The 14,978-nt window shown below is 43.4% G+C and overlaps 1 protein-coding gene across 1 annotated transcript in view; it reads left to right on the top strand.

Annotated features, from left to right (window-relative positions):
- The window catches only part of LOC126095667 (proteoglycan 4), a 407,646-nt gene that overhangs the window by 343,449 nt on the left and 49,219 nt on the right, over nucleotides 1–14,978 (top strand). The window contains exons 15-16 of the mRNA XM_049910423.1: nucleotides 2,811–2,828; nucleotides 7,065–7,250. Coding sequence (XP_049766380.1) covers nucleotides 2,811–2,828; nucleotides 7,065–7,250 — 204 coding nt within the window. The remainder of the gene's footprint in view (nucleotides 1–2,810; nucleotides 2,829–7,064; nucleotides 7,251–14,978) is intronic.

Below are 14,978 nucleotides of genomic sequence, written 5' to 3' on the forward strand. Positions count from 1 at the left end.
AATAGTGACTGGCGTATTGTGAGGAGCCAGTTGCTCGGCCATCACTGACCAGACGTTTTCGGTTGGTGAGAGATCTGGAGAATGTGCTGGCCAGGGCAGCAGTCGAACATTTTCTGTATCCAGAAAGGCCCGTACAGGACCTGCAACATGCGGTCGTGCATTATCCTGCTGAAATGTAGGGTTTCGCAGGGATCGAATGAACGGTAGAGCCACGGGTCGTAACACATCTGAAATGTAACGTCCACTGTTCAAAGTGCCGTCAATGCGAACAAGAGGTGACCGAGAAGTGTAGCAACCAATGGCACCCCATTCTATCACGCCAGGTGATACGCCAGTATGGCGATGACGAATACACGCTTCCAATGTGCGTTCACCGCAATGTCGCCAAACACGGATGCGACCATCATGATTCTGTAAACAGAACCGGGATTCATCCGAAAAAATGACGTTTTGCCATTCGTGCACCCAGGTTCGTCGTTGAGTACTCCACAGCAGACGCTCCTGTCTGTGATGCAGCGTCAAGGGTATACGAGGCCATGGTCTCCGAGCTGATAGTCCATGTTGCTGCAAACGTCGTCGGACTGTTCGTGCAGATGGTTGTTGTCTTGCAGACGTCCCTATCTGCTGACTCAGGGATCGAGACGTGGCTGCACCGTCCGTTACAGCCATGCGGATAAGATGCCTGTCATCTCGACTGCTAGTGATACGAGGCCGTTGGGATCCAGCACGGCGTTCCGTATTACGTTCCTCAACCCACCGATTCCATATTCTGCTAACAGTCATTGATCTCGACCAACGCGAGCAGCAGTGTTGCGGTACGATAAACCGCAATAGCGATAGGCTACAATCCGACCTTTATAAAAGTTGGAAACGTGATGGTACGCATTTATCCTCCTTACACGAGGCATCATAACACTGTTTCACCAGGCAACGCCGCTCGACTGCTGTTTGTGTATGAGAAATCAGTTGGAAACCTTCCTCATGTCAGGACGTTGTAGGTGTCGCCACCGGCGCCAACCTTGTGTGAATGCTCTGAAAAGCTAATCATTTGCATATCAGAGTATCTTCTTCCTGTCGGTTAAATTTCGCGTCTGTAGCACGTCATCTTCGTGGTGTAGCAATTTTAACCCTAGCATTACCAACGTATTTTTTGTTACATGTAATACCAACGGGGGGGCCTCAAAGGCCCATAAAGAATACCACAATTTATTTTATCATAAATCAAGTTTATTTACTTCTGATACCTCTAATAACAATTCAAAATGCTTAGACATTGTTTTTGTATACTGGATAATAAAAGATGTTATTATAATAGGAATAAAATGAACAAATCACGAGATTCAGTTTATATATTTTTTGGAATAATGTTTCAAAATAGTGTTTTCTTATAAAAACGACTTTTTTAATTCGATACACTACATGAAGCAAACAAAATTTACTGTCTCATTCTGCAACGCATTTTTCACACAACACTGTCTTCCTGCAGTGTTTCCCACAGACGTGTTTGTGGCACTGAGAGCAGGTAACAGTTGACTTTCCCAGCTTGTTGTACTTGATCTTTTTAGATGCAGCTTCTTGGCAGCATAGGTGGCACCGTCCACGTGTTCCTGGTTCTGCTGTTGAGAATGATGGTTCTACAGAGCAGCTGAGCTTCCGTTGTGTGATGCTTTCCATTGCCGTTATTACTGGCTTCTGAAGTCCATACAAATTTTGTGCCCGTTTATCTACTTGAGATCTTATTAGTTCGAGACCTAAGTTAGTGATAAAAACTCTTCTGCGGTTTAGCAAATTCTTTTTCCAATTCGGAAAGTTGAGGAGGAAGAGTGAATATGCATTTATTGCTGCTATGTCAATGAGTGTGTAGAAGAGGGACAAAGGCCATCTTCTTGTTCCTCTCTTTGTGCTGTAGTGTCTTGCCATCTGGTCTATGGTGTCCACGCCTCCCTTTGTAGAATTATAAAAAAGATTTATGTTAGTCTTTTTTGAGTCTTCATTCAACACCCCTTCTGAGTGATAAGTTGAAAGCATCAACTGCAGTCGTTTTGGCTTCTCGCGGACTAGCGTTGATGCAAGAGTAACTAGTGGCCTCTGTGTCTGAGGGTCAGTATAAGCAAAGATGGAAGAGTGTAAACTGCGGCCAGTTGTAGTCTTCAGCTCTTCAGGTATGTGTCGTCTGTTAGACTGTAGGGTGCCAACAAGTGTGAGGTGAAAATCATTCCATAGAGTCTCAGCAAGCACCACTGAAGTATAGTACCGATCTGTGGTAACATTACGGCCTGATTTTTCAATAGGTTTTATTAGTCTCTTTACAATTTCCATCGGTCCATTTGAATGCTGTGTATTTCCTGACTTGCCTGTATAGATGTCCATGCTGATCACATATCTAGTCTCAGAATCAGACAGCATTCGAATTAGAATGCCGTATTTTCCAGGTTTTTCTTTTAGAAACACCTTGAATGGACAGCCACCACGGAACAAAGACAACATCTCATCCACTGTTGTATGTAGACCAGGAATGAAATACAATGGAAGTGAAAAATTGAAGCTTTCAAAAATTTCCCTCATTGGAGCAAACTTGTCAGTCTGGCGACGAATTTCTCTTGTGTTCTTATCATCAAACCTCAATATTTTGGTCAATTCGAAAAATCGGGTCCGACTCATTGATCCATAGTACACTTGTCGGCCCTGAAGCAAAGACCATAAATCTTGGACAGGTATCTTATTGTCATGATTTGAACCCATGATTAGCAAGAGTCCTATATAACAAAATAACTCATCTTCATCTGTGTGCTGAATACCTAGTCGAGAAGCCTCTTCATTTGAGTGTAGTTTTATTAGATTCATAATTTGAGGTGTAAAAAAGAGCTCTATAGCCTCTTTCGGAGACGCAATTCTTCCTTGTTGTCCTAGCCCCATTCTTTCTCGCACTATATTTTGTACAGAACGCCGATATTGTCGAGATGGCTTCGTAATATACTCTCGTCCACTTTTTGTAATGAATTTATCACATTCCGTATCATTATCATCTGGTGGATTGGCTTCAACCTCATCTTCATTCTCAGACGATGAATCAGTTCTAATTTCTTCCACATCATCATCCACTTCACTTTCCTCTAAATCTGATTCGTTCAAAACTTCTTCTAGCACTCTTTCAATGGAACTATCACGTAAACGATGTCTACTCATGTTGCTGGTTCAACAGCAGCAGAAACACTGAAAATAACAATGGTCCGCTTCATAATAATATGTCTGAAGGCAACAATGCCAAAATTCGTTTCATGGTAAGAATTTGGAAAGAGAGACTCAACCTCGTAAATCTTTCCTTGCTATTACCAACGGGTGGGCTTCTAAAGCCCACAGAGAATTAAATCAAGTAAATGAATTTTAATTACATTTTTATTCCGAAATTCTGTAATGACTCAATAGTACATTCAATAACGAACAATTACCTTTGCTTTCAAGTTCATATATCAAAGGGTGTGGATACAACATAGAAAAACTGAGTCAGTGGGCCTACGAGGCCCCCCCGTTGGTAATGCTAGGGTTAATGGCCAGTATATAAACGATTTATAAGACAATCTGAAAAGTGTAAGAAACGATGTAGAATACCTAATTAAATTACTAATCAGTCTAGATCGCAAGGATTTATTGATAACTAGAGGAGGATGAGATTAGTGTTTAACGTCCCTTCGACAACGAGATCATTAGCGATGGAGCACAATCTCGGATTAGGGAAGGATAGAGGTGGAAAGCGGCCGTGCGCTTTCTGCACCAGCTGCTGTAGCACCCTGGCGATGCCGTCTTGTGTGTAGCGCAGTCTCGGACAATCTCTGTGGAGCTGCTGCCGTAGTCAGCTGCACTGCCACCGACTACGAATGAATGGAGTGTTGCAGTCGGAAGCCGTCACAGCTCCCGTCCTCGTGGAGCCCGCTCGCCAAAAATCTTCTCTGTCGTTGGCATATCTTCTCGTGATTTATATGGCGACAATGTACTCCAACATGTGAATAATATTCGTCGTTGACCTGGTTGCTATGGCCATCTAGGACTCTTTTTGTTAAAGATTGCGACAGTCTAAATTCTTTGGGTTTAATTAAAGTCGTAATGCCTTTAGTGTGAATACAGTTGCTGTCGTTTGTACCGTGAAGCGTGTATGTTTACGATACAGTTCTTGATGGCTTGTTTATTTCCGTCGCCCTTGACAACGACGTACATCTTCCCGTTTTTCGTAAAATTTTAATTTTAATTTCTTGTTTAAACTCTCTTATTTTACTTCGTCTCGTCGGCATCCACCATTTAGGATGCCACATGAGGTGTTTTTATCGTTGTGGGTCGATTTTCAGTGATCGATATATTGCGAGATGCCAAGTCTTTACTCGTCCCCTGTAATAACAATTCCCACCTTCTCCGAATTACCCGGTCGCTGTCTTGTCTTCTCTTGATTTTTTTTCTTTATTGTTATTTTTAAACCTGCTCAACAGGCAGGCTGTCAGCAGCATTCTACACTGCTCTTCAGCCATAGAATAGACAATGAGAAAAAACAGAAAGAATACACATAAGTTACATAATGGTGGGGAATAAACAGTAGACACACAAATACAAACACGGAGCCGTTCACACTCGACGATAATCCACACTACAAACTGTTGACACGACGCACAAACACTGAAGATGTCGATGGCACAGGTGAACGATGGAGTGTGTCTGTGAACACTGAACACGAAACACGACGGCACACACGAGACACTGATGGCGATGATCTCCGTTGCGCGTCCACGTAGCGTGTGCGAGTCCGGGGGACCTGCCAAGAGGGGAAGAAGGGTTAGGGGGGGAGAGGGGAGAACAATGATTCCAATGGCAGAGGAGATGGGAGGAGGAGTAGAGGGACAGGGGAGGGGAAGCCCGGGGTAGGAGTGGGGAGAAATGGAGGAGAGAAGGGAGGGAGGGTGCCCAAAGAAACAAACACAGGAAGAGGGAGGGAGGATCAAAGTTGGTAGGAGGGGTAGATGGAGGGGAGGAGGGCATCATCAGGGAGGGGGACCTGGCGGAAGCCACCTTGGGAGAGGGTAAGGAGGGTGGAGAGGTCTTCTCTTGATGTTGCGGTCCTGCAATATAGTGTCGCGTATTTGACCACTGACCTCTTTTCCGATTGCAAAGGTGCGAGGACTACATTCAAACAACTCGAACGAAATCACAAACACGGTTTCCGTTATTCGTCTTTATTCCAATAAGTTTTCAACTCACAACAACTGATAATTAACAAAAGTTTTCAGACAAGATGTTCATAGGTGATACTTCAATGTTTGACCAAAACCATAAGTTCGTACTTAACTCGAGATAACCTGACCTAGAGTCCATATAACGAAGTTCATTTTTCTTTAGTGCTCGACCACCGTCTTCAGGTCCCTTTCTTCCTTGGAATCCACAGCACCCACAAAGCACGACTGCAGAGTGCAAGTGTCTCCTCACTGGCCAGTTCAAATTACACATCCGTCGTCGCTTTCTGCGCTGTGCCCGCTCCTTCTCTTGCTCGTATCTGCACATAAATACCAATAAACGTGGGTACAGTAGATGCTCTTTACGCTATTACTAATTACTGATACTTTTTTCACACACACATCTTTCATCGGTCTAGTAAAAGGAAAGTGAGAGGTTTTGCTATGCTTTATAGCGACACGTACTACTACATTGTGCACCTCTAAACATATCCAGATACACCCGGCGTAATGTTCAAATATCGAAGGAGGCAACTTCACGGGTAACCTTGTCTTTCAGTTCTTATATTATGTGTGGATTTGTGTCACAGACTTTTCTGTTCAAGTGTCTCTGCAGCAAAAAATAAGATTTTATTAGATCCGGCGAATGTGGTGGTCATAAATGTTTGCTGACAGTTCGTTCCTTAGTGAAGAGCTAAAGGATTTGTTCCAGTGATACCTTAGACGTGTGGCATGTTGCCCCAAATGCTGAAAGAAGCAGTGTTGTCTTTCATACTCAGAGAGTTGAGCACAAAATGTAACAAAAATTTCCATATATGCAACCATGTTGAGGTTAGTGTCAAAAAGTATCAGTCAGTGATGCGCTTTCCTGTTACACTGCACTACACGCATATTTTTTCACTGTGTAGTGGTTGGTGACACACAATGTTATGGTTCTTCTTTGTCCAGCACCTCGTGTTCTGTGAACCGAGATGACTGGGAAGATGAAACCATGCTTCATCACTCATGATGTAATGGAAATGGTCTAACAAACCATCATTGATGTTGTTCAAAAGCCACGTGCAGTAATCTACTCGTTTATGACTGTCATCCCCCGGAATTTGCTGCACAAGTCACATAATATGGCTTCAAATTAAGACTTTTCAATATCTGCTGGCAACTTTTCCTAGTTACATGCGCCTGTTGGGCCAGTTTACATGTAGACTTGTTTGGGCTCTGAAGAATTCTTCAGAGAGTGTCTGCAAGAACTTCTGGAGTGTGAACTGAAGTAATCCTTTGTCATTTTACATTTTGCACAAATCTGTAGGTGCACCAATTTTTGCATAGACTCCGTATTACTGTCCTTGTTGGTAGTGCTCTATCCGGATACTCGATCCCAAAAATTTCGCAAAGTTACCTAAATCGAAGCTGTTTTCACATATGCTTCCACAATTTCAATTCTTTCTTCTGTCGAGAAAGTCCTTTCACAGAACGCAAAGAGAAACGCCTATCTTCACTGATGAAATAAACTGAAATGGTGGCAGAAGGATGTTAACAGTCGATTATTACATAAAGCTGTCCATTTGTTCTATCTGTCTACTCTGTTTCGGAAGTCGAAATTTGCGTTCGCTTTGAAAGGGTAAGCAGCCTACTTTTAACTGTGCCATCTTGTATAGTTCAGCCCTGCTAGAGCATAATGGTGAATTGAGTTTTCTATGGACACTCGTTTCCTGTATCTAAGCATTGCGTCTGACAACAAATTGTGTGTATTGCTTCCTTATACACTGCTTATACACTGTTTACACAACAACTTTCGAACATCCCGAAACTTCTGCGTGGCGTATTTACAAGAAACCTCGGCTTGTGCCACAGATGGGCGGCGTGAACAACAGCAACTGCTGCGAGGCGTCCAGCCGGCCGGGCGAGCGGCGGCACTCCAGGGAGGACGGCTCCGACTCGTCCAAAGACTCCAGCCTGCAGAGCGACACCAGCGTCGACTCGGAGGACAGCTTCGCGTCCGTCATCTACGTGCCCAAGTCTGACCAGCAGCAGCAGCCGGTGAGTCACGGGCGGCGGCTTACGTGCGCCAGTTACAGTGCACGCAGAGTACCGCGGCCGACAGATGCGTAGACGGCAGGGCGCGCGTGGGGAGAGCGGTAGTGGTGGGGGTTACAGGCAGGCGCTGTAGGGGAAATGCCGAGCGCTGGAGGGGAAGTGCCATTCCAAACCGAAACCTCTGCTCAAGTTCTTGTAAATATTACATGGAGCCCCTCCATGCCAACTCTTGCATGGTGATCATTGTAAAAGATCTGTCACCTCTGCTTTGGTTAATATTTAAAAAGAATTTCGCCCAGAATCAGCGATTTATTTTCGCCTGGCTTTTAACCACTTGTAACTTTCAGAGAAGCGTCATGAGCGGCGAATTTTGAGTAAAGCCTATACATTTCTCTGGTTGCCGTATTAAAATTTTTGCTTCTTTTGCCAAAACAGCAGATTTTACACAGCCTCGCCTCACTAACATGTTGTGCAGCCTCAGTTGCAAAGAATTCTAAAATATTGTTTTATTCAGTTTATTGAGGAATTGAGCAACGTAAGGTCAGCAGCTTATAAAAAAGCACATTCTTGGTAAAAAAATAAATGTGTAATGTCTTCACTTATGTTGTTCCAAATCGATGCACCTTACAAATTGCATTCTTTCATCGAAAAATCTGTAGTTAGTGGAATAACACTATAGATAATGAAGTTTTGCATAGTAACAATATGGCCAAGTACTATCCTTTTTGCATGCTATCATCAGCCAAAATCTCATTTCAGTATCTCAGTATCTCAAACTGCTCATGAAATATGAAGAAAATGTTGTGGATATTTCATTCTGCCTTTACTGCCAGTGCAGCACCATCGCAAATGAGTGTGCTATGTCAGACCAATTTTCTCAAGATTGATGGAAGATAGAGACCTCCACCCAAGTTAGCTAAATTCCATACTCTGCAATATGCACCAGATACAAAATCATAGCGACCTCTATTTTTCATTGCGAACTTTTTCGAATTTCGCAGGTGTCTCACCATTAACGACATGATGGGCACATAATCATGAAAGTGACATATGAAGTTATAAGGAAATCATAAATGTTTTTTTTTGTTTTTGTTTTACTGAATAGCTTCTGTAAAATCGTTTCAGAAAGATTGCAGGGCGTGCGCCTCGATTCTGTCATCACAGTGCTTCACTGACTGGCTGAAAGCAGGTAACGTCGGCCTTCCCTTCCGAACAAACAAATGAACTCGCCCAGTCGTAACTGAGCCATCCGACACATGCGTGTCCTGTGTTATATTTAAAATGGTTCAAATGGCTCTGAGCACTATAGGACTTAACTGGTGTGGTCATCAGTCCCGTAGAACTTAGAACTACTTAAACCTAACTAACCTAAGGACATCATACACATCCATGCCCGAGGCAGGATTCGAACCTGCGACCGTAGCGGTCGCGCAGTTCCAGACTGTAGTGCCTAGAACCGTTCGGCCACTCCGGCCGGCCCACCATGTTAAATAATGCTTTTCGTGCAGCCACAGGACGTCGTGTTACGACTCAAACTGTGGGCAATAGGCTGCATGATGCGCAACCTCACTCCCGACGTCAATGGGGAGGTCCATCTTTGCAACCACGACACCATACAGCGCGGTACAAATGGGCCCAACAACATGCCAAATGGACCGCTCAGGATTGGCATCACGTTCTCTTCACCGATGAGTGTCGCTTATGCCTTCAACCAGACAATCGTCGGAGAGGTGTTTGGAGCCAACCCGGTCAGGTTGAACGCGTTAGACACAATGTCCAGCGAGTGCAGCAAGGTGGAGGTTTCCTGCTGTTTTGGGTGGCATCGCTGGTGGTAATGGAAGGCGCCATAACGGATTGACGAGGCATTCGTCTTCATGGACGACAATCCGCGCCCCCATCGTGCACATTTTGTGAGTGACTTACTTCAGGAAAACGACATCGCTCGAGTGTTTAGCATGTTCTCCAGGCATGAACCCTATGGAAAATGCCTGGGACAAATTGAAAAGGTCTGTTTTATGGACGACCCACCAACCAGTCCGAGGGATCTACGCCGCATCGCCGTTGAGGAGTGGGACAATCTGGACCAACAGTGCCTTGATGAATTTGTGGATAGTATGCCACGACGAATACAGGCGTGCATCAATGCAAGAGGACGTGCTACTAGGTATTAGAGGTACTGGTATGTACAGTAATCTGGACCACCACCACTGAAGATCTCTCTGTATTATGGTACAACATACAATGTGTGGTTTTCATGGCCAATAAAATGGGCGGAAATGACGTTTATGTTGATCTCTATTCCAATTTTCTATACAGGTTCCAGAACTCCCGGAACCGAGGTGATGCAAAACCTTTTTTGATGTGTGTATTTATTTCTCAACATTGTCACCCTGGCAACGAACACATCTCTCTTAACCGTCACAGTAGAATGTTATACTTCGTTGATGAAGCTACAACTTCATCTCTGCTTTCAACGTTGCGTCACTATCAAAGTGATGTTCTCGATCCTATAGTGTAGTTATTGTAAACAAGTGAAAATCGGCAAGGGTCAAGACGGGACTGTGTGGAGGATGGTCGATGACAGTGAACCCAAGGTGTCAGATCGTTGCAGATGCCGCAGCGCTCCGTCATGTTGATGGAGAGGATGCTCCATGTGTGGACGAACTCTCCGAATTCGGAACTCGATTACAGCACGCTGTTTCCCACGCACCGACATAGTTACGTACACCGGCATGTAACACACTACAACTCGGAGCCCTCTAGTGGCAAAGGTCTGCAAATACGTAGACATGAAAAATAAAGATTTAGAATGTTAATAACGTTTGTTTTATTTAAAATGTGTAATACTTTTTACATAAAAAATTCGGAGGTATTCTTTTCAGCACGCCCTCTTACTACACATGCATGCCTCGTTGGGCCTTTTTCGACGATGGATCAGCGTGCTGGCGAGCCTGGATGTGGTTTCAAGGTGCTTTCGCACATCACAGTAGGTGAATACCGGATTGGTTCCCATGTTCACATGCTACGTAAACATCTATAACATTCGGACCAGAAATTACTTTATACACAGACAGATAACGGATTGAACGTGCTTCGGTAGCCCAGATGGTAGAGCACTTGCCCGCGAAAGGCAAAGGTCCCGAGTTCGAGTATCGGTCGGGCACACAGTTTTAATCTGCCAGGAAGTTTCATATCAGCGCACACTCCGCTGCAGAGTGAAAATCTCATTCCAGATAACGGATTGGCTACACTGCTTCTGTCCTGACGTGAGGGGGTAGGGTTGAATAGAAGGCAGATGACCGTAGCTATTTGGTTTTCTTAACCACTTAATCAGAATCAGAATCTCAAGAACACAAATTGATCAGATCCTAGGTCGCTTTCTACTAATCTTTTCGATTCCGTAAATAATTCGTGTTAGTACACGAAAACCGAAATAGCGTATTACAAAAATAAGCATTAGTGCACGTCTCACATCTGCGTACACGTGCACACACACACACACACACACACACACACACACACACACACACACTCACTCACACACACACAGACACAAATTATATGATTCTAGGGTCATAAAAAGAAAATAGTTTTAAAAATTACATAATTATTTGCCCTGTGCGTAAAAAGTTAAGTCCGTGTTCTACAGCAAACGAGTTGTTCCTTGTGATGGTAAACAGCTGCCGATGGTGACGTGGTTAGCGTCCTCTTCCGCCATGTACTCGCACGAGGTGATTCACTCAAATGCTGCAGATGCAGGTGCAGTTTAAAACCTCCGTGACTGGTACGCTGGCGGAACATTGTCACGAAAAACTGCTTCCGATACACGCCAGAGTCACGCCAAGGAACTTCTGGAACTGTCTCTGCGCAGCGTGCCGTCCCTTACAGCGGTGTGAGTGGCGCAGTCCGCCGTCCAGCTCTGTCTACTTTGCAGTCACACACACTGTAAGAGGGCTACGTGGGGCACATGGTCGTATTTCATCGCCCCATTGCGTGCTGGCTACTTCGTGAGCACTTCACTTCCTCTCGCGCGGCAGTGGCCCCCCAATCACACTGTAACGGCCCTTTTACGACTACGAAACCCCTGCCTCTTGTTCTACAATCTGATACACCAAGTAGTAGCTAGTGTTGCTGATTAAATGTTTCTTCAAGAGCACCGGCCTGACTTCAGCTTACATGGGGTACGTGAGGGCCACAGCTAAACTTCTCGTGCTACGGTCACAGAACGCTGACGACATTTTTCCTATTACGTGTAAATATTTGGGATTAATATGATTCAGAGAATTAGTGACGGTGCCAACACTGAAGAAAAGAAAATGCTACGACATGTGCGGAATATATGACAATAAGTTTGGTATCTCATTCAGAAAAAATTCTAATAAGAGTAAGGAATAGATTATTGCAATCTAAAGTTGAGACATAACTGGATGAAGAACAATTCGGCTTCAGAAGGGGCAAAGGTACAACAGATTCAGTTGGAGTGTTACGGATAACTGCATAAAGACACCTAGAAAAAAGATAGGAAAGTTTGCGCAATTTTTGTTGGGGTGATTTAGTTAAATGCTGCTTTCCAACAAACGACTAGTATCACAATGTAAGGAACAATTATCAAGTGTATAATATTTGCTCATGACATGGTTTTATCTAGTGAAGCTGAAAACGCAGTTAACTGTATGCGAGGAAACTGGAATTAAGGTAAATCTGAAAATGACAAAGGCAAGACTTTTACAAGACACCCAAAGCAGATAAAAATGAAAATTTGTGATGATTTAGCGGAACAAGTTCATGAAAACAGGTATCTAGCTCGTGTAATAACCACTAATATGATATGTAACCCATATTAATAACACTCTGTCTGTTTGAACAATCTTCAAACCTACCAGACGAATTTTCATGCTGTTTTGCACTGGTAACTTGATCGTTGTTCGGAGAAATGCATAGGCTTTATTTCATCAAAATCGGATCACGGAAAAAGAAGGTATCGTAATCCGGTAATCCCCTTCCCCTCCTCAAAAAAAAAAAAAAAAAAAGTTTCAAGTGGTTCTAAGCACTATGGGACTTAACATCTGAGGTCTACTTAAACCTAACTAACCTAAGGTCATCACACACACCCATGCCTGAGGCAGGATTCGAACCTGCGACTGTGGCAGCCGCGTTGTCCTCTCCTCAAAACCTGTTCAAAAACGTATCTCAGTGTCCCACTCACGTATGTTGTTGCTGCGGTATTCAGTCCGAAACTGGTTATATGAGCTCTCCGTGCTACTGCATCCCACGCAAAACTCTTCATCTCCGGGTGACTACTGCAACCCACACCCATTTGAAGCTGTTTGGTGTACTCGTCTTTTGGTTTCCCTCTGCAATTTTACACTCTCTCCCCACTTCACTCCAGTACTAAACTGGTTATCTCTTCGTGTCTCAAAATATGTCCTATCAACCGATCCCTTCTTTTAGTCAAGTTATGCTGTAAATTTTTTTTCTCCCCCATTCTGTTTAATACATCTTCATTAGTTACGTAACCTACCAATCTAATCTTTATTGGTCTTCTGTAGCTCCGCATTTCAAAAGCTTCTATCCTCTTTTTGTCTAAACTGTCTATCATCCACGTTTCACTTCCATACAAGGTTACACTCCAGTCAAATGCCTCGCAAAAGACTTCCTAACGCTGAAATTTATATTCGATGTTAACAAACCTGTCTTCTTCAGAAACGCTTTTCTTGCCATTGCCAGCCTACATTATATATCCTTTCTACTTCGGCCACCATCAGTTATTTTACTGCTCGAACGGCAAAACTCGTCTATTACTTTTATTATCTCGTTTCCTAAATTAATCCCTTCAGCATCGCCCGATTTAATTCGTCTACATTCCATTACCCTTGTTTCGCTTTTGTTAATGTTCACCTTATGTCCGCCCCCCCCCTACAAGACACTGCCCATCTGTTCAACGGCACTTCCAACTCCTTAGCTCTTTCTGAGAGAATTAAAATGTCATCGGCAAACCTCAGAGTTTTTATTTCTTCTCCTTGAACTTTAATCCCTTGTGCAGATTTTTCTTTGGGTTCGTTTACTGCTTGCTGAGTATACAGATTGAATAACATCGGGGACAGACTACAACCCTGTCTCACTCCCTTCTCAACCACTGCTTCACTTTCATATCCTGTCTGACTTCGGTACAAGTTGTATATAAACTTCCATTCCGAGTATTTTACCCCTACTACCTTCAGTATTGCAAAAAGTATATTCCAGTAAACCTTGTCAAGAGCATTCTCTAAGTCCACGAAAACTATAAATGTAGGTTTGCCTTGCTTTAATCTATCTTCTAAGACAAGGGTAGGGTCAGTATTCGAACATTTCTTCGAAACCGAAACTGATAATCTCCAATCTAGGTTCCTAATACTCTTCCCATTCTTCTGTAAATAAGGCACCTCAGTAATTTGCAACCATGGCTTAATAAATTGATAGTTCGGCTACTGACTCACGCTAAAGCAGTAACACGTAGTGAAGATAACTGGATAATGTAGCTCGTCCACCTGCTGGAGTTGACGTAAAAAAATTGAAACGCAAGGAAAATGCACACCCTCTTCAGTTACAGGTTTGAGTGAATATAAATTAGGACGACAGTAATTGCAATTACGTCCGTTTACTGTGAAATCCACACGGTTTTGAATAGGTCTTGATGAGAGGTAGTGGTTTACTAAATAAAAAACGCAGGGCTCTATTTAAAAAAAATAGGTACTGCTGTTCATATCCTAGTAACTAAAATAGTTACAAGAGAGAGGCATTCAAGATGGTTTATGTCGCACAGGTAACTAAAAAACATTTGCTTATCATATTTACGTATTTTGCTCTTGGAATGTTTTTTTTTTTTTGGGGGGGGGGGGTGGTAAATATAGAATTGTTTCCTCGATTACTTGTATGTGACTCAACAACACATACATTCGTTGCTTTCAGGAAATTAGTTTCTCAGACACACTGCCTGAAAAAAAAAAAAAAAAAAAAAAAAAAAACAGAAGGAACTAGAAGGGGACGAGGAAGCAAAATCTATCTTAACAAGTTGAGAGGGTGTGTTATATTATTCCAGTGATTACAAAATCGAGCCAGCCGCTGTGCCCGGGCGGTTGTTGGTGCTTCTCCGGAACCGTGCTGCTCCTATGGTCGCAGGTTCGAATCATGCCTCGAGCATGGATGTGTATGATGTACTTAAGTTAGTTAGGTTTAAATAGGTCTAAGTCTAGGGGCCTGATGACCTCATATGTTAAGTCCCATAGTGCTCAGAGCCATTTGAACCATTTTGGATAAGGTAAGGAATGAGGAGATTCTACGCAGAATCGGAAAGGAAAGGGATATGTGGAAAACGCTGAGAAGGAGAAGGGACAGGATGACAGAACATCCGTTAAGACATGAGGAAATGACTTACATGGTACTAAAGGGAGCTGTAGACGTCAAAAACTGTAGAGGAAGATACGGAATGGAATACATGTAGCAAGTAATTGAGGACGTACGTTGCAAGTGCTACTCTGAGATGAAGATGGAGAGGAATTCGTGGTGGGCCGCATCAAACCAGTCAAAGACTGGTGACACAAATAAATCCTCTCTTGAGTCAGTTTATACCAAAACTCTTGTAGCTGGTCCTTGACATCCACAATACTGGCGTTGGGACGCAGCTGGTCCCAAACATGTGCTGTCTGAAAGAGATCTGAGGACGTTTTTGGCCATGGGAGTATCTCAACACCC

This window comes from Schistocerca cancellata, chromosome 8, assembly GCF_023864275.1.
Source record: "Schistocerca cancellata isolate TAMUIC-IGC-003103 chromosome 8, iqSchCanc2.1, whole genome shotgun sequence".
Taxonomy (NCBI): domain Eukaryota; kingdom Metazoa; phylum Arthropoda; class Insecta; order Orthoptera; family Acrididae; genus Schistocerca; species Schistocerca cancellata.